Source organism: Myotis brandtii, unplaced genomic scaffold (assembly GCF_000412655.1).
Source record: "Myotis brandtii unplaced genomic scaffold, ASM41265v1 scaffold717, whole genome shotgun sequence".
NCBI classification, from domain to species: Eukaryota; Metazoa; Chordata; class Mammalia; order Chiroptera; family Vespertilionidae; genus Myotis; species Myotis brandtii.
This window is the reverse complement of record NW_005370825.1, coordinates 390,977-411,660: the sequence shown is the minus strand read 5'-3', so window position 1 is coordinate 411,660 and position 20,684 is coordinate 390,977. Positions and strand designations below refer to the sequence as shown.

Sequence of the window (20,684 nt, the reverse complement as noted above, 5' to 3'; positions counted from 1 at the left end):
AGTGAAGGGCACATGCCCAGGTTGCGGGCTCCATCCCCAATAGGGGGTGTACAGGAGGCAACCAATCAATGATTCTCTCTCATCATTGATGTTTCTATCTCTCCACCCCCCTTCCTCTCTGAAATCAATAAAAATATATATTTTTTTAAAAAAGATCAGGGATCAGTTTGGTGAGTAAGGAGCACTGGACAGCATTCTGGAAGCCTGCGCTGAAACCAGGCCCAGCTCGGTCACTGGATGGCCCTGCGACCTTGAAAAGCAACGAGATCTCTCTCTCTCTTAGTTTCTTCCTATTGAACTAAGGATTGAAGTAGCAAATCCCACACTCTCTCGCATCACCAATCATAGTGCAGGCCACACCTGGAGCACACACGGTATTTTCTTGATCCTTGTATTTCAGTTGCAGACGAAACTTCACTAGGATGCTATTCACCTGCCTCTCCTTATCTTGGTGCACAGGGGCTAAGAGCTCTGGTCACATTTATTCACAGGAATTGAAATAAGAAAACGTCGCTCCCCAGAGAACAATCCTTAATGTTTGTGTTCCAGGGGAGGCTGAGGAATAGGCATGACCGTCTTTTTAAAGGCACTGTTACTACCCACTGAGTTCAGGAGGATTTGATTCTATTCAGTTTTGCGGGAAGAGGAGTGAGAGGTTCTCATTGGCCTCCCTGGGAAGGTATCCAGGAGACAGGAGTCCCATATGTGTGGCCGTCCTTGTAGAAGGAAGAGAGGGAGGCAGGTGCCAAAGGTATGTACTGTCAGCTCACAGCATGTGTTTAGGGACCACGAGACCAGGCTAGCTCTGCCTGCACTGGAATCTCTTAAGACTTGATAATATGTTGTTATAATCGGTGTTGCTGACATGTCCTGGCCACCCAGAATGGTTTGGAGTTCCTGCTGAGGGTGACTTTCTGCAGAAAACAATCGATCCTAGAACCATGTGAGCTTTGGCATTTAAGTGTGGACGCTAAGAGAACCGTTGAGTGTACTATTACCCGGATTCAAATTTTACATGGCACTTGCCTTTTACCATGTACCTGTGTTCTCCATGACCTTCTCCAGGTAACATATTCTTCTGTACTCTAAGAATAAAAAGTAAAATTCAATAAATTCTGTATTCTACTCAGATAGGACCTTGCTCAAAGTATCCATGTTGGACAATAATCAGAGCCTTGGAAATTTCCACCCTTAAACTTGATCAGAAAGGACTGGTTGAATTCCAATTAGAGAATCCTGGAGGGAATAAAAGCAGGGGAGGAAGTATTTCCTGTACTACAGTGTGAATTATAGAAAGACAGTCTACATGTTCTCTGAGACGTCTTCCTCCTCCTCCTCTTCTTCCTTCTTCTCCTCTTCCCCCTCCTCCTCCTGCTCCTCCTCCTCCTTCTTCCTCTAAGAATAAAAAGTAAAATTCAATAAATTCTGTATTCTACTCAGATAGGACCTTGCTCAAAGTATCCATGTTGAACAATAATCAGAGCCTTGGAAATTTCCACCCTTAAACTTGATCAGAAAGGACCGGTTGAATTCCAATTAGAGACTTCTGGAGGGAATAAAAGCAGGGGGGGAAGTATTTCCTGTACTACAGTTTGAATTATAGAAAGACAGTCTACATGTTCTCTGAGACTTCTTCCTCCTCCTCCTCTTCTTCCTCCTTCTCCTCTTCCTCTTCCTCTTCCTCCTCCTCCTCTCTTCCTCCTTTTTAGAGAGAGTGGAATGGAGAGAGAAACCTTGATGTGAGAGAGACACATTGATTGGTTGCCTCCCACAGGCACCCTGACCAGGGTCAGGGATCGAGCCCTTGAATAGAACCCAAGAACCTTCAGTCCACCAGCCAACGCTCTATCCACTGAGCCAAACTGGCTAGGGCATACTTTTTGGGTGTATCCTTTCAGTTCAGGTTTCCATTGCTAAATGCCATCTTCCCCTTCATGGGAATGCCAGAATGCCAGTGTTTCCTTAACTGCCTGTAAGTTCTTTCTCCTTTTCTATTTTTGCCTTAGGTTATAATTTTATACCCTTTCCTTCCATCTTCTCCTCCCCTCACTCCCTCTCACCTTCCCCCCCCCTTCAAATCCAAAAATAATAAAATGCAGAAGAAGAGGGTTCATGGCATGTCCAAGCTTGAGAGTGGTTAAACAAGAAAGGAAGAGAAGCGCTCTTTTATTTTTCCAAACTGAGTGATTAGGCTATTTCTGTTTCCCTATGACAGGGGTGGGGAACATCAGGCCTTGGGCCGGGCCATATAAGGCCCGTGCAGTCATTTGGTCTGGCCCTGCCAAGGCATTAGGGGTGAGTTAATTAAATGTTTGACCAAATAGAGCATGCTAATTTTTAAGTGGATAATTTTGTATGGCCTGTGAATCTATAATAATAAAAGCATAATATGCTAATTAAGACTGGACAGCCGAACAACTTTCCCATCATTCCACCAGATGTCCTTCTGGACAAAGCTGTGGTGGCGGGGGCCGAGGCAGAAGCGGTTAGGGGCGATCAGGCAGGCAGGGATGGTTAGGGGCGATCAGGCAAGCAGGCAGAGTGGTTAGGGGCGATCAGGCAGGCAGGCAGGCCAGCAGTTAAGAGCCAGCAGTCCCGGATTGCAAGAGGGATGTCCAACTGCTGGTTTAGGCCCAATCCTGCAGGGATCCCTGTGGGATCGGGCCTAGGGCCTAAACCAGCAGTTGGACATCCCCCAGGGGTCCCGGATTGCGAGAGGGTGCAGTCCAGGCTGAGGGGCTCCCGTGCACAAATTTCGTGCACTGGGCCTCTAGTGATGTTATAAATATCCAAATGGCCCTGGGCAGAAAAAAAGGTCCCCCACCCCTGCCCTATGGGATCAAGATGAAGGAGTGTGGTGAAAGATTTTAGATACTTAAAAATAATGAATTGCATTAGAAGTTCCCAGTAGTCATAGTTTCAAAACATCAAGATGTTTAGAACTTAATGATTATTTGTGTGTTTTTTAAAACCATTTTGCCATGTAAACTGAGAACACATTGTTCACATTTAACTATAGTGTCATTGTATCAGCAAATTATTTCTTTTTTAATATTTTTTAAATTTTTATTTATTGATTTGAGAGAGAGATTTGTCGTTCCGCTTATTTATACATTCATTGGTTATTTCCTGTATATGACCTGACTTGGGATCAAACCTGGAACCTTGGCGTATGGAGACGATCCTCAAACCAACTGCGCTACCCAGCCCAGGCCAACTTATTTCTGATATTATCTATAATGCTATTTATACACACGCATATATACAACTTGTAATTTTTTTAACGAGTTTAAATAGTTTTCTGAGTTTCGACATCCACAATTTAGAATCTTAACTCTGGTGGGGACCTCACGGTTTCATAGGTGAAGTTGTTTTCAAAGAAATAACTTGCAAAGGAGGCAGACTTTGGCCTAGAAGCAAGTTCCGATGACCTAGTTCAGCATCTCTTTTACTAAAGCCACACGTCTCCTACACAGATTCTAATTTTATCTTATGAATTTTTAAACTTCCGAGATTAGAGTATTGCAAGATTGAAGTTTTTCATAGACGGGTGGTAATGAGAGCAAATATAAATTAGAAGGTGATTTGGAAGTGAATCAGGAGCCTAAATTTATAGCTTCTGGGACGCTACTTAAATTAAAAAGTTAATTATAATGTGAATATGAAGGAAAGGTTTATCGCTCATTATTTAAAATATTTACATATTTATAAGAAACTTCATAGAACACTTTAATGTTCATTTTTCTTGTGTCTATGATACCTAATAACTATTATACTTTATAATAGAGTCCATAAATTTTACAATATATTGAAATCCATCAAGAGTTCAAGGCGAGAAATTATACCCCTCAGAGCAGTAAACACTCTTTGAAAGGATGGATAGCAGCTGCTGGAGAAAATAGAAGCTAGATTTGGCTAATTAATGTGGTCCTTTCAGGATTAAAAATCCATCAATGGCCCGGCCGGTGTGGCTCCGTGGTTCAGCATCGACCCATGAACCAAGAGGTCACGGGTTCGATTCCTGGTCAGGGCACTTGCCTGGGTTACAGGCTCGATCCCTGAGTAGGGGGCGTGCAGGAGGCCACCGACAGATGATGATTATTCTCTCATCATTGATGTTTCTCTGTTTGAAATCAATAAAAAAATATATTTTTTAAAAATCCATCAATGTGGATTATAGACAGTTATGGGTGGAAGTAATAAATATGTTTTATTATACAGCAAAAGAACAAAGGAGAAGGCCCGCCCACTGAAGTTTGTTAGTGTTATATTCACTGGTGTCCTTTCCCGGTCAGCAGCAGGCTGGCTTTTCCACTGGCGTCCGTGCACAGTCCTGTGTACACACAGGACAGCCTTCAAGGGGAACACGTGCAACAGGGCAGATCTTGGTGCCAGACAGGACAAGGTTTGAAAACTGATTCTACTACCAGCTTGCGACTTGGGGCCTCTTACATCCCCCAAACCTCACTGTCTTCATCTTAAAAATGTGTCACAAGGTAATATGATGATGCCTGCAGAGTACTTGGCACATGGGCACACGTAGTAAGTGGCCGCTCTCATCATCACCATCATCAGAAAAAGAAGAAGAAGAAAAGTCTTTCGGTCACCAAATGTGTGAGGTTTTTCCCACAGCAAGCAATCCTGTGCACCACCAACAGGTTGGTTGTTCTGTAATTTAGCTCAATTTGATATTGTCTATATAAGATAACTTCAGACCCCACAGGTTCCTTAACCTCAGTCCCATGACACTGCCCCCACTCCAGAGCCAATCCCAAGTAAGAGGTCCCCCGGTTACCCACGACTTCTGTCCTGTTTGACTACAAATTGGACGTTCCCATGACCTCCTCCCTCTTGGATTCATTTACTCGGTGGAGCAGCTCACAGAATGCAGGAAACACGGATGTTTGCCAGTTTATCAAGGACGTGGAAAGGATACATGAGCAGCCAGATGAAAAGATCCATAGGGCCTGAGAGGGTCCTGAATGCCGTTAGTCCCTGTGGAGTCGGGGCGGGCCACACTCCGGGTATATGGCTGGGTTTAGACACCTGGAAGCTCTCTGAACCCCGTACTGTTGGGATTTTTATGCACCTTTCCTCACATAGACACGATTGACCATTAACTCCATTGCTAGCCCTTCTTCCAGCTCAAGACAGTGGGGGGTCAGAGCTGAACATCCCAAGCTTGTACCCATGACGTGGGCTTTCCCGTGACCAGCCCCACACAGGAGCCATCCGCGAGCCCACTCAGCCACCTCATTAGAACAAAAACACCCCTATCACCCAGGTGATTACAAGGGTTTCAGAGCCCTGTGTCAGGAATCGGGTGGGAAAGCAATATGTAGTGTCCTATTTATTTCCCCAATATATTTTTATTGACTTCAGAGAGGAAGGGAGAGGGGGAGAGAGAGAGAAACATCAATGATGAGAGAGAATCGTGGACTGGCTGCCTCCTGCATACCCCCCACTGGGGATCCAGCCCGCAACCGGGCATGTGCTCTGACTGGGAATAGAACTGCGACCTCCTGGTTCATAGGTCAACGCTCAACCACTGAGCCACGCTGTACTGTCCTGTTATTTCACGATGGATATGTGGGTATTAACGTGCATTTTTCTAAGTTGAGCGGTAGTGTTCTTTTGACAGTGATCAGTTAGACCAGTGGTTCTCAACCTTCCTGATGCCGCGACCCTTTAATACAGTTCCTCATGTTGTGGTGACCCCCAATTTCATTGTTACAAATTGAACATAATTAAAGCATAGTGACTAATCACAAAAACAATATGTAATTATATATGTGTTTTCCGGTGGTCTTAGGCAACCCCTGTGAAAGGGTCGTTCGACCCCCCCAAAGGGGTTGCGACCCACAGGTTGAGAACCGCTGGGTTAGACAATCCAGAAGTTGATTCAGCTGCAGATGCTAAGTAGTTAAAGCATGGGGGGATTTGGCTTAATGTTCTGTGCTCAGACCACATGCACCGCTAGCACCTGCAGTTTCCCTTTCAGTGACATTTTAAATCCCTCGCCAGGAATGAATTAGCCATTGACCGAAACTTCGCCCTCCAAACTGATAACGAGAAAAGAGCAAATGGCAGCTTAGCCCAGAAGCACATCTCAACCCCTCGATTCCTCCTCTGAGAAGCTGAATGTGATTTCTCTCTGAAAAGTTCATGGGAAACGCATTTCCTGACCGGGGAGTGGGTGTGTGGGTGTCGTGTAAAGGGTTTTATGGGACCGGTTCAGCTTTACATGAACTTCCTGTTTTTAGTGTGTATCTTTAAAAAAAAAAAATTTGTATGCATAAATAGGTGTGTGTTTTAACAAACTTATATTTCCCTGGGTGTACGATTGGGCTTTCTGCTTATTGCATGGTGGGTGAGTTTATTGGTTTGGGGAAAGTTTTTGAAAATTTTGTTAATATATATATATTTATTGATTTCAGACAGGAAGGGAGAGTTAGAGAGAGATTGAAACATCAATGATGAGAGGGAATCATTGATCGGCTGCCTCCTGCACGCCCCACACTGGGGATCGAGCCCACAAACTGGGCATGTGCCCTGACCGGGAATCCAACCATGACCTCCTGGTTCATAGGTTGATGCTCAACCACTGAGCCACATGGGACGGGCCAGCTCGGGAGTTTGGATGACCTGATAGAGAAATGGAAGTAGCCTGTGGGCAGCCTCTGTTTCTGGTCTTGAACTAGACCTTTCCGGAGGTCCTGACTTCCTCCAGATGAGTCGGTGGAGGAAATGCATGCCTGAATAAATCATCCCGCATGCTTGAAAGGCCCAACACAGAAAGCAGGTAAGTTAGTGAACGTGTGTGCAGGAAAGGTCTTAGTTGTGATGCAACTGATGACAGTAGTTGCCCCTGGGGCCAGACGCTGGAAGACAGAGTGACCAGGAGTGGGGGCAGAGTCTTCCTTTTACACTGGGGATCATCATACTGTTTGGCTAGTACTAGACATGTAATACTTTTCAAAAATATGAAGAAGTTTCCTTGAGTCTTAAAAAATAGATGAATGGCCCAGCCAGAGTGGCTCAGTGGTTGAGCATTGACCTATGAACCAGGAGGTCACGGTTCGATTCCAATCAGGGCACATGCCCGGGTTGTGGGCTCCATCCCTAGTGTGGGGCGTGCAGGAGGGAGTCAATCAATGATTCTCTCCCATCACTGATGTTTCTATCTCTCTCTCTTTCTCTCTGATATCAATAAATATATATATATACATATATATATTTTTTTTAAATAGAAGAATACATTTAAGTCACCACCATCTTTCTGCCGGGCCCTAGATTATTGCTGTGGTCTTCTAATCGGTCTCCTGCGGTGACTCTTGTCCCCCTGCAACCCTCTCCCCACAAAAGTGATTAAAAATTGTCCCACCCTTTTAGCATCTCAACTCAGAAGAAGCTGAAAGCATATTCAGACTGTGAAAAGACACATTTAGAAAACTATTTTAAATCTCTGGAAATGGCGCATGTTCTACCAGATGACGCCAACTGCCCTTGGTGGACTTGAAATATCGCAGCCAAAATTGTCCCCCCGGGCTGAGCAGCTACACTCTGCAGCCAACTGGCCCCCTGTAGAGACCTTGATTTAAGACTGTGATGCACAGCCTGGCCGGCGTGGCTCAGTGGTTGAGCGTCAACCTATGAACCAGGAGGTCACGGCTCAGTCCCCAGTGTGGGGCCTATAGGAGGAAGCCAATCAGTGATTCTCATCATTGATGTTTCTATCTCTCTCTCCCTCTCCCTTCTGCTCTGAAATCAAGAAAAATATATTTTAAAAAGAGAAGAAGCAGCTCCTGTGTTCTCTGAGGAGTCCTTCCCCCTGTGCGCTGTCTTTCAAGGTTTGGAGGGGTCTCATTGAGGCATAGAGAATTGACCCCAAACAAGCTGTTGGGCTCTTCAGTGGCCAACAGGCAGCTTGTCGTGTAGCTGGTATCCGTGAGGTACACGTCAATGTGACATAGCTCATGGTGAGCAAAAAAGAATTCGTCAAATAATGAGATTAGTGAATGTGGCCCCGGAGTCTGAGAATTGCTGAGATTCAAGATAGAGGAAGAAGGAAAGGGGGAAATGCATGTAGTTTCTGTTTCATGGAACAAGATTTAACCCCAGCCCGGAGCAGTGATGAGCAAAGCTTAGCTGCTATGTAGTTACTAGGTAAGATCTCGTATTAAGGTCTTGAGTGGCTCTCCTATCTGAGTCTTGGTCCTTACTTTGGCAACAAGTACTAGAAATAATTGATGGTGAGTCTTCAATTGCTAAAAACTCTACTATGCTTTCAATGAAAGAGACAACTCGAATCCAAAAGTGTTTGAGTCAAGAACTTATTTTACAAGTTCAGCGATAAATCCTGAACTCTACCACCTATCTGAGTCTTGGTCCTTACTTTGGAAACAAGTACTAGAAATAATTGATGGTGAGTCTTCAATTGCTAAAAACTCTACTATGCTTTCAATGAAAGAGACAACTTGAATCCAAAAGTGTTTGAGTCAAGAACTTATTTTGCAACAAATTCAGCGATAAATCCTGAACTCTACCGAGTTGGGCCAACCTGCTGTGTCTTCTACAAGTAGTATTCGGAGGTGTTAAGGCAAAATTTGAAATGAATAAAAATAAATTCACTCAGTTTGTTTCAATTTTAGAAGAGAGTATTTGTCTCTTTTAGAAATATTTTCAACAAAGTTCGAAATAAAAATGATTTTCTGGGCAAGGTTGGGCTAACCAGAAAATTATAATTAGCTTTATTTTCTGATTTGTCTCAAAATTGTAATTTCAGTTTCATCCTGTCTGCAACCCTGGCTGTTAGCTGCCTGGAGAACTAGCCTGAGATGGGTTTTAAGGCCCAGGCCAACCTCGGGAAAGAATGTCACCATTGATTATCACGCCTGTGTTGGGCATGAGAGTGGGAGGGGACACACATACTTGTCATACTAGCCGTAATTTTTCTATCCAGTCAGGAACAGGATTGGAATTTTTAAGCATTGACTAGCAACAGTGCCTTCCTCATGATCATTTCCGCAACCTGTTCTGTCCATTGCAGTTGTTCATTCTAGATTCTGACCTGTGGTTCCTCATTCCATCACAGTGTCCAGGAGAATTTACTACATTATGCCACGACTGACAGCAGACCCTGAGCAACGGGTGAATGATGACTCTTGACACACGTTTCTGTGAAAGAGAGGCTAAGGGGCTGCTTGCTATAGGAGCAAACAGCCCTGATTGCCTGCCTCCTTAGGCTTTTATTGTAACAACTAGAGGCCCAGCGCACGAAATCATCCGTGGGTAGCTCGCTGCCACTCACCACCGCTTGCCACCGCTCGTCGCCCCGCCCCCCACCGTGAGCAGCTCCTCCCGCTGCTGCAAGCTGCCAATCACGGGCCTGGTGGGGAGGGACCAAGAGGTGGTCAGTGCACCTCATGGTGGCTGGTCGAGCAGTTGTTCTGGTTGTTACGCTTACGTATGGTCCCTGGCCTTTTATTATATAGGGTAGCTTGAACCAAAATTAACCTCTAGACACAATCAGCAGAGTAAGCATCCTTGAGTAAGTACATGCTTCTACAAGGTCGGGTTTGAAGACTAAACATAGAGATTCCAGTAAAACACCCGGGAGCTCGGACTTGTTTGGAAAAGTCAAGGCAGGGGCTGCCGCCTTTGGCAGGGTCCCCCAAGAGGCCCCCGACCTGTCGGAGAAGCCTCCTTACAGACCTTCCAACCAAGTCCCGTGCTTCCCCACAGCATTAGAATTCCAGCTCATGTCCATGTTAGGCTCCCGGAGCGGCTCAGTAACGAGCATCCTTCTTCCTGAGCAAGTTGACAATTCTGACCAGGAGCAGCAGGTGGAGGCTCAGCCAGGCCTAGCACCCAGCCGCAGTCAGCCTTGGACGAGGGTCAGCTTGGCCATGAAGGCGCTTGTCCAGGCACAGCGTGTGGGGGCTGGGGTGGGATGGCTTTCCCACGAGGAAGATACGAGGAAGAAGCTGAATATGTATCTCAATCTCCCAATCGGGTCATTCACCGCCCCTCTTGAGCAGGGCATGGAAAGGTCTAGAGCAGCGGTTCTCAACCTTTGGGTCGCGACCCCTTTGGCGGTCGAACGACCCTTTCACAGGGGTCGCCTAAGACCATCCTGCACATCAGATATTTACATTACGATTCATAACAGTAGCGACATGACAGTTATGAAGTAGCAACAAAAATAATTTTATGGTTGGGTCACAACATGAGGAACTGTATTTAAAGGGCCAGAAGGTTGAGAACCACTGGTCTAGAGACAGGCAAAGTTGTGTCACACCACAGAGCACCCTTGAACCTGGAAGTGACGTCAAGAATGGGGCAGAAGCCCTGGCCGGTTTGGCTCAGTAGATAGAGCATCAGCCTGGGGACTGAAGGGTCCCGGGTTCAATTCCAGTCAAGGGCACATGCCCAGTCTGTGGGCTCAATCCCCAGTGTGGGGCGTGCAGGAGGCAGCCAATCAATGATTCCCTCTCATCATTGATGTTTCTATCTCTCTCTGCCTCTCCCTTCTTCTCTGAAATCAATAAAAATGTATTAAAGAAAAAAAGAATGGGGCAGAATTTCCTCATAGTACCCATATCCTGTCTGCTTTACCTTCAAATGTCTAGTGTTTATTGCCTGCCTTTCCCACTAACATGTGAGCTCTGTGAGGGAGGATCACTGTGTCTCTCCACTCTTCTCCATCTCCAGGGCTCACACCCAAGTTGAAGCCACCATCATCTTCATGAAAGCCCTAGTCATTCATAGATTGATTGATTGATTGATTGATTGATTGATTGATTTCAGAGTGGAAGGGAGAAGGAGAGAGAGATAGAAACATCAATGGTGAAGGAGAATCATTGATAGGCTCCCACCTGCATGCCCCCCACTGGGGATCGAGCCCACAACCCCACCAGAAGAGCGTTGTCTGGTGCCTGGGAGCTGGCTTGGCCTTCACTGGACAGCCCATCAGTCCAGGGCATCAGTCACCCCTGGGGCAGCTCTCAACTCCAGTGGGATGAGAGTTCCCAGGAGGGTTCCACACAGCCCCTCCGAGGGCCCCGTGACACTGCGCTCAGCTGCCCATGGCTCTGACCTGCTCATTCGGGTTTTCTGATGGGCCTTCCCCTTTCACTGACCCTGCTCCCTCGTTCCTGCTTCCGGGGAACCCTCCCGAATGAATGTCTCGCATCCTTGTCTCAGCTTCGGGCTCGGCGTTGGGGGACCAGAGGGTTTCGGCTCTCGGGTCCCCCAAGTTCTCTGATTCCTCATGTGACCGGCGAACCTGCCACCTGGGCAGTGGGTCATCTTCTACTTCACGTCGGAGACCCCAGTATCTCTTGGGGAAGGTCAGCCTTCTTCCTTGTCAATCCTGGGGTGTAATCACAGCCAGCTGACCCACTGAGGTACATTCTTTTGCTCTGAGTGCAAGTCTAATTGTATTGATGAACTAGGGCCCCGCTGCTCAGCTCATTGATTAATGCCGTCAGCCAAGATCTCAGGAATGAAAGTCAATGAATTGACCACCAAGCAGCCTGTGTAGGTCAGCAGGTCCAATAACCGACCCCTTGCGCTGGCGATGAGAGAAAGTATGTAGATCCTTTGTAGTGACTGTGCTATATCAGTTCGAGAACTTGCAGGCATTTTAATTGTAAGCTTTTAGGCTGTAAGTTACTGCTTAAAATTGTCTTTAGCGCTTACTAGGAAGCAGGCACGGAGCAAAGAACTTCCCATAGATTATTTCCTCTAATCTTTGTAATAACTGTTTCACTCTCAGAAGTGGAAAGAGATTTTAATAAGTTAATCCTATGTCCAAGGTTTCACAGCTAATAACTGGCAGAGCTGGGTTTCGTCTGCCTTACTGCAAATCCTCTGCTCTTTAACATTTCTCTTTGCTCTTTAACAAGTCAAGTGTGAAAGAATAATACTTGATAGAGATTCTTTGTGTTTAACACACACATACACACACACACGTACGTTTTAAAGCTAGCAAATGTTGGGATTGCACTTTTTAGTAGCTTATTCGAGGGGAACTACAGGTATTTCTTTTAAAAGGTGAAGTATTGCTCAGTGGTTGAGCATCGACCTATGAACCAGGAGATCATGGTTCAATTCCTGGTCAGGGCACATGCCTAGGTTGTGGGTTTGATCCCCAGTGTGGGATGTGCTAGAGGCAGCCGCTCAATGATTTTCTCTCATCATTGATGTTTCTATCTCTCGCTCCCTTTCCCTTCCTCTCTGAAATCAATAAAAATATATATTAGAAAATAGAAGGTGAAATATTGTTCCTGAATTGAAAGAGAAATTTTGATGATCCCATTAAGTTTGGAGAACAAATACATATAATTAACAAAAACAGCCAGAATTCTATTTTAAAATCTACTAACAATGTCAAAGGCTTTTTCTTATGTGTATTCCACCTCAGCTCCCTGGACTTACCGTTCAAACCATTTGTCATTTATCTCAGAGTACCATGAAAAGAAGCATGAAAAGATTTTTTTAAAATATATATTATTTTTTTTATTGATTTCAGAGAAGAAGGGAAAGGGGCAGAGAGATAGAAACATCAATGATGAGAGAGAATCATGGATCGGCTGCCTCCTGCATGCCCCCTACTAGGGATCGAGCCCGCAACCCCTGGCAGGTGCCCTTGACCGGAATCAAACCCAGGACCCCTCAGTTCGCAGGCCGACGCTCTATCCACTGAGCCAAACCAGCCAGGGCCATGAAACGATTTTTGCTGTCTTGTGTCTGTACATTCAGCCTTTCCCCCTTGTTATGAGACATCAGAAATAGTGCCACCGCCTTTGGGCACAGTTCTCTCAGAGCCAGCCTGCTGGCATCCCTGGGACTTAGCCAAAGGTGGATGTTAATGAGGTCTGTTCACTCCTCTCGTTGCCTGAGAAGCAAGCACGGAGCGAGGGCTGCTGTCCCGTGGAAATGAGTCCTGCCTGGATGCTCATTACATCTGCCCCTGGAGAGAAGCGGGCTGTTGGTTGTTAGAGGAAATGAAATGATAGGTCACAGAAACAAGCCCAGTTATTTCTACGCTGATTTCTAGAAGCTTTTTCTACGGGGGCGTAGGAAGCAGGCGCCGAGTCGCTGCAGGGACGGTCCAGCTTTCCTGGTCATTTGGGAGGAGGCGGGCAGGGCCTTTGTTCTGGACATTCATTACCCAAACCCAAGCATGCCCCCCAGAGCAGCTCCTCTATTTTTACTTTTAGTACAAATTCATCGTTGACGCGGTTACTTAGTAAAAATCAAATAATAATAAGTGTGGTCTTCGTTGGCTCCCAGGAATTGCTTTTCCCTCCTCTGCCGGCCTTCCCGGTACTTCTTCTGTCTCCTTCGCCTGCCCCACTTTCTCTACCAACCAGAAGGGATTAGATGCTTCCCGAACTTGGCTTTGACCCGATTCTCTTCTCTTGAGAAATCTCTCTTGCGGATCTTATCCACTTCTAAGGCTTCAAAAGGGGGAAATTTGTTATAAGAATGTGTGTGAAACAGAAAGAAAAAGGAACAGATGATGCTTTATCCATCGGACGAGCACATAACCCTTTCTGTGCCGGAGACCCCTTTGTCAGTCTGAGGAACCCCATGGCCCCCTTCCTTGGAGAATGGTCTTTTAGTTAAAATACATAGAATTGCAAAGGAAACCAATCATATAGAAATAAAGTTATAAAATATCTCGAAGAAACAGAATTGTGGCGTATCTGTAATAATAAAAGCGTAATATGCTAATTAGACCAGACAGCTGAACCACCTTCCAGACGTCATTCCGGACATCCTTCTGGATGAACCCGCGGCGGAGGGAGGAGGCAGAGGTGGTTAGGGGCAATCAGGCAGGCAGGTGAGCGGTTAGGGGCGATCAGGCAGGCAGGTGAGCGGTTAGGGGCGATCAGGCAGGCAGGCGAGCAGTTAGGAGCCAGCGGCCCCAGATTGCGAGAGGGATGTCCGACTGCCGGTTTAGGCCCGATCCCGCAGGGATTCCTACGTGATTGGGCCTAAACTGGCAGTCAGACATCCCCCAAGGGGTCCCGGATTGCTAGAGGGTGCACGCCAGGCTGAAGGACCCCACCCCATGCACGAATTTCATGCACCTGGCCTCTAGTTCATCAATAACTCATGAAATAACAAGATCTGATGACCGGAATCGAACCCAGGACCCTTTGGTCCGCAGGATGACACTCTTAGTAACTGAGCCAAACCGGCTTGGGCTACAAACATATTTTTAAAAAGAAATATATTATCAGGGGAAGATGCTGGAGCAGAAAGCTCTAAATTTTTTTTTTCAAGGCTAGTTTGAAACTGGACATGAGGGACATATACCATGATTTTATGAAACACGATTACTAACAGAAAAAAACAGAGCCTAAACTCTTAGAACACAGTAGATTAACAGAGGGGAAATGCCAAGACGTCTTTGGTGGAAACTGTAAATTATGAGAAACATGTACACCCAGGAAGAGGAAAGAGTATTTTTCAGATGTCTCCGCATGTGTGTATGAAGATCTAATGCTTCCAATTTGACTAGGTCTTGTTTGTTTGTTTTTCAAAATCTTTCCTAAGAATCGCCCTGGTGGAAAACATCCCTGCAGGCCTTAACTATTCGGAAAACGCACCGTTTCACCTGTCACTCTACCAAGGCTGGATGAACTTACTCACCATGGCCCAAAAGTCGGTGGACATCGTGTCTTCCCACTGGGATCTCAACCACAGTCACCCATCGGCGTGTCAGGTAAGCGCATCCCCCAGGGCATGGGCGATGGTTTTACTGGGGTGCACTCGACACGCCTTAGTACTCCGGCCTCCGCTTCTCAAGTGCAAGCTCATGTTTTTAGTCTACTGTCCCCCGTAGTCCATGGACATCACTGCATGTGTGTGTGTGTGCTGTTGCTCATCACATGTTGCTCAGCTCCTGCTAGAACACCTGGTTTTCAAGGGCAAAATCATGTTTCGTGTTTGCATACCAGACGCTCTCTATACGGAGTTGTTGTATTGGGCAACTTCAGGGGCACCATCAGCATCATGGTGCCTGTGGCTGGCACGTCCCGGAATTCATCTTGGCACAACATGCGTGTTTACGGTTCTAATTCTGTAACCGCTTGCCGGGGCGTTTGGTTGGTTAATTGGTGTCATAATTTGTCCCCAGGACCCAGGGCCAACTTTTTTAAATAGTTCTCTTCAGGCCACCAAGTTTACCATTTCTAAAAAAAGAAGGTACTGCCCTTGCTGGTTTGGCTCAGTGGATAGACTGTCGGCCTGCGGCCTTAAGGGTCCCAGGTTGGATTCCTGTCAAGGGCACATGCCCAGGTTGCGGGCTTGATCCCCAGTAGGGGGCGTGCAAGAGGCAGCCCATCAATGAGTCTGTCTCATCATGGATGTCTCTATCTCTCTCTCTCCCTCTCCCTTCCTCTCTGAACTCAATAAAAAAATATTTTTATAAATAAATAAGAAGGTACTGGCTGAAAGCCTATTTGATTTAAATTTTTACCTAATTAGAAGGACTCAAGCATTGATACTTTTTAAGAGAGGACTGGGGGATCCATTGGGCAGGCAGGATTGAGAATCACTGCCTTCAACCACTACAGTCTAACAAACATCGTTTGCTTTTTATAAATTTCAAGACGAGGGCCAGGTTGGTCCCCTCCCCCATCCAGGTTGTCAACCTGATTTTGCCTGTTTCAACTTAATCCCATTTTTTCCTCCTGTCCTCTGGGTGATGATGTGAAAGGCCGGCGACTTGACTTTGAATATTACACATATGCCTGGACGCTGGGGCCGGCGTCCTATTAATTCTTACAACTTTATCCTGGCACGTGGCCAGGAAGAGAAGGGGTTGCTTGTGGATTTGAAACAGATTTCCCTTCTTCAGCCTTCTCATCTCCAGGCTAAATATTATTTCAGGCAAACTGGTGCAGTGTCAGTGTGAAAATTGCATAACCTAATGGAAAGAGTGTCCCCTTCTTTCAAAATAGCATATTTAGCCACAGCCGGTGTTGCTCAGTGGATAGAGCGTGGGCCTGTGGACTGAAGGGTCCCGATTCCTGTCAAGGGCACATGCCCAGGTTGCGGGCTTGATCCCCAGTAGGGGGTGTGCAGGAGGCAGCCGATCAATGATTCTCTCTCATCATTGATGTTTCTCTCTCTCTCTCCCCCTCTCCCTTCCTCTCTGAAATCAATACAAATAAATTTTAAAAAATAAATTAAGTTAAAAAATAGCATCTCTCCCCAAATTCAACACTCAGCAAATGCTTATCAATTGGCATTCTCCTGTTTGAAACCTGGTTGCGACATCCTTTTGAATGTGCCTTTATTGAACAAATATTTATGAAGGGGCTGAGCTATTGCTGGGGATACAACACCGAGTAAGCATGGTCCCCGCCCCTTTCTGCACAGTGTAGTGGGGAAAGCACAGAAAGCGATTGGTGGGAACACCGCGGGGGGCGGGGCCTGCGGGCTGGGGGCGGGGCCTCTGGCTTGGCCTCTCTGCTCCTGTGAACTCCTGTCCTCCCTCAGTGCTGTTCTTTCTGGCTCCGTTGCTGCTGCGGCTCCAGGCTCCCATCTCCCCATCTGTTGAGCAATCCTAATTACGCTCTTGCTCGCTTCCCAGTACATTTCCAAGGGAAATCAACATTCTGCTCTGCACTCATAAGCACTATGATTAGCAGGAGTTTAACCTCTTTAATTTTTTTTTAAATCCAGTCACATGGACATGAATAAATCATGAAGCCAGACCGTCTTCCCAGTTATTTGGATTAAATAATGAGTTTTGTTTGAAGTTGTTTACTATCTGCTTGATTGGTTTCCCTCTGGATCTTCATCTCTACATTTGCCATTTCCCTAAGGTCTATTTATGATTTTGAAACTTTCTTTTTAAAAAGAATAGGTTGAGCCCTAGCCGGTTTGGCTCAGTGGATAGAGCATCGGCCTGTGGACTGAAGGGTCCGGGGTTCGATTCCGGTCAAGTTGCAGGCTCGCTCCCTGGCCCTGGAGGCAGCCAATCCACGTGTCTCTTTCACAGCGATGTTTCTCTCTCTCTATCTCTCCCCCTTCCTTCCACTCTCTCTAAAAATCATTGGAAAAATATTCTTGGATGGGGATTAACAAACAAAAAGAATAGGTTGGATTTTTTTTCTCTCATTATCACAGTATTAGCTTCTTACTATAGAAAGTTTGGAAACTACAGAGAAATGGAAGAGAAACAAAATTATCCGTCTCACCATCAACAAAAAATGTTTTCATAGTTTGACATTTTATGCAGTAGATCTTCCCCCTGTAATGTGTCTGTTCTGTTTCCAGAATCTTTATTTAGCAGGTGCATCAAACACAACTCCACACTGTATTGCTCCGTCACTTGCATCTTCTCCCCTTCATCCTCCTTGATGGTGATTGGTGTTACTTAGCGTTTGATTAGGGTCCATCCTTGAATGTATTCCTCAGAGGGGTTATGTGGGTAAATAGTCTCTAAATCCTATATAATAAAAGGGCAATATGCAAATTGATCCTAACAGCAGAACAACTGGGAATGACTGGTCACTATGACACACACTAACCACCAGGGGGCAGATGCTCAATGCAGGAGCTGCCCCCTGGTGGTCAGTGTACTCCCACAGGGGGAGCTCTGCTCAGCCACAAGCCAGGCTGACGGCTGCCAGTACAGCGGTGGTGGTGGGAGCCTCTCCTGCCTCCTCAGCAGCGCTAAGGATGTCCGACTGCAGCCTAGGCCTGCTCCCGCTGGCAAGTGGACATCCCCCGAGGGCTTCCGGGCTGCCAGAGGGATGTCTGACTGCCAGCTTAGGCCCGTTCCCCCGGGGAGCAGGCCTAAGCCAGCAGGTGGACATCCCCCGAGGGGTCCCAGACTGCGAGAGGGCACAGGCCGGGCTGAGGGACCCCCCCAAGTGCACAATTTTTTGTGCACTGGGCCTCTAGTCTATAAATAACTGCATATATTTCTTTCATTCACCCTCGTAAGCGAAATCCTTGCCTGGGCTTCAGTCTTCTTCTCCCGTAATCTGAGTTAATTTAGTGTCACAGCTGGTTGGCTCCATGCCACTCTGATCTAGTTTCCTTGATAGGTAAGTGTTTTGTTTTTGGCCAGAAGTTTGTCAGAATTCCTTTTTCTCGTTGCTGTGGAGTCGTTTTGGAGGATATGCTTAGATGTGTCTTTCCACATCCCGTGAGCCTCCATCTTGGATTATTTTTTCAACATGGAGGTCTTTTCCTCAAGTTGAACCATTCTTCTTCTGTTATTTGCAAACTTATTCTTTTTGCCTCTTTTTCTCTCCAATGCACCCATCAGTCACATGTCCTATCTTTGCGATTTATGCATCACCCTAAACGCCTGTCACCCTTGTTTTCCTGCGCGCTCCAAAGCTTTAGGGGTTCCATCCTGGCCTTCTCTCTTTTCTAAGATCGATTGCAGAAATCACCTCTCTTCCTCCACAAACCTCCATTCCCTCTTCTCAGTCTCCAAGTCCTTTCTGTAGAATCACCATCAACAGCCCATTCTTATTGAAGTAAGATATGACTTTGCCACTTGGGGGCCAGTAAGACCAAAGCCTTCTTGCCTGTCCGGCCCCTGAAGGCATTTGAGTTTGTGGCCGAATAACAGAAATAGTGAGGAAAAAAAATCAATCAAAGAAAACCAGTTCCCTTTTATGATCAGGAGAGGGAATCCCTAAAAACACACAAGGGAAAGTAAACAGGATGATGTTGTAGCCCCCTCACCTGAGACCAGGTACGGACTATGGGCCCAGATTCTTCCTGAGACGAAAATCTACTATCAAATGTTCATGCTTGTGAAACTGTCCTTTAAAAATCTGGTTTTACTTTGTTTTTATTTCCGTTATTCTTAGGCTGTGTCAATAATTACAGATTGCAAGGCAGAGCATTGATTGAAGGCAATAGAACACACTTTAAACAAGATGGGGAATTCAGGCAGATCCCTGCGGAGCAGCCCTGCCTGACTCCCCCCGATCGGAGTTAACACTTAAAGGTGCTTACCTACCACTGACTCCTTTAATTCTCACCAGAGCCTTTTAAAGTAAATACGAATATCCACATTTTACTGAGGGAAGAAACGAGCTCAGTGAGATTACAAAGACAGTGTGTAAATTGGAAAACCAGCTGGAATCCAGGTCTCTGTGGACCCAAACACAACTGTTTAATATTTTCTGTTGCCTGTTCATGTGTAGATAACGTCAGAGCTCATCAAAAGTAAAACAAGGGCAGCCCTAGCCCGTTTGGCTCAGTGGATAGAGCATCGGCCTGCAGACTGAAGGGTCCCGGGTTCAATTCCAGTCAAGGGCACATACCTTGGTTGCAGGCTCATGCAGGAGGCAACCAATCAATGTGTTTCTCACCCATCGATGTTTCTCTCTATCTTTCCCTCTCTCTTCCATTCTCTCTAAAAATCAAATATCCTCGGATGAAGATTTTTTTAAAAAAAGGTAAAACAAGGGTAAATTTGCACTGTAGCATTGAAATTATTTATTGCGGTAATTGTTGGATTGCACAATACAGTACTCAAAAAATAAAAAATAAAAGACTGTAATCTGTGTTCCCGTTACTACTCTACATATACCAGTTCTCCTCTGATAGAATTTTCAAGAATACCAACTGCTGAAGTGCTTTTCTTTCAAAATTTGAATGAATCGTTTTAATTTTTTGAATACATTATTTATGCATAATTAAAGCAGCATCCATTTGGTTTCCTGACTTTCTTTGTCTCTGATTATTTTTCCAGGGTCAACGTCTTTTTGAAAAGCTGCTCCAGCTGACTTCGCAAAATATCGAAATCAAGCTAGTGAGCGATGTGACGGCTGATTCAAAGGTATTAGAAGCCTTGAAATTAAAGGGTAAGGCCAAGGTTGATACGCTACTCTACCTCCGGGTGTTCTGTTACAATACCTTTATTCTCACTTAATATGTAATTTCTTTATAATTAATACATTTCACATAGTGGACTTCTTATGTCTCCTTTGAAAAATGGTCTCAGTACAGCCTCTAGATGAAAGAACTAATTACTCAGTACTGCTGGGACTTTTAATAGTGTTGCTGCATATTAGTTTATGCAAAGTAATCTAGTGGCCATTTAGTGATAATTAACTAGAAAGAAGAAGCATTCCCTCTCTGATCACTTCCATGATGTGATTAGAAAAAAGAGCCACTCTGATCAGAACAGACACTGGAATTCTGTTCCTCTCTTGCTCCACAAATGACAGTTGTCCTCCTGCTTCTCAGAATTTAAAAGGGTGTAATCAAAGGTTTGAATCTGGAAAACTTCCTGATTCACAACTTTTTATTGTTGTTAATCCGTACTCGATTTTTTTTTCCATTGATTTTTAGAAAGTGGAAGGGAGGGGGAGAGACAGTGAGCGAGAGAAACATCGATGTGAAAGAGACACATGGATTGATTGCCTCTCATATGCACCCTGACCACAGGGCAGGGGATGGAGCCTGCAACCCAGGTACGTGCCCTGGACCAGAATCGAACCCACAACCCTTCAGTCTGTGGGCCGGCACTCTAACCATTGAGTAAAACCAGCTAGGGCCTGATTCACAGTTTCATTTTTATTTTTATAATGAACCTTTTTTAAAATATATTTTTATTGATTTCAGAGAGAACGGGAAAGGGAGAGAGAGACAGAAACATTAATGATGAGAGAGAATCATTGATT

General features: G+C 45.6%; 1 protein-coding gene across 3 annotated transcripts in view; it reads left to right on the top strand.

The window, feature by feature from the left end:
* Nucleotides 1-20,684, top strand: part of PLD5 (phospholipase D family, member 5) — a 132,004-nt gene that overhangs the window by 49,429 nt on the left and 61,891 nt on the right. For 2 of the 3 annotated variants that reach the window (XM_005882439.2, XM_014530105.1), the window contains 2 exons: nucleotides 14,572-14,740; nucleotides 19,751-19,862. In XM_005882439.2, the coding sequence (XP_005882501.1) occupies nucleotides 14,572-14,740; nucleotides 19,751-19,862 (281 nt within the window). Of the gene's footprint in view, nucleotides 1-14,571; nucleotides 14,741-19,750; nucleotides 19,863-20,684 lie in introns of those variants that run through there. The other variant, XM_005882438.2, reaches the window with a different exon arrangement.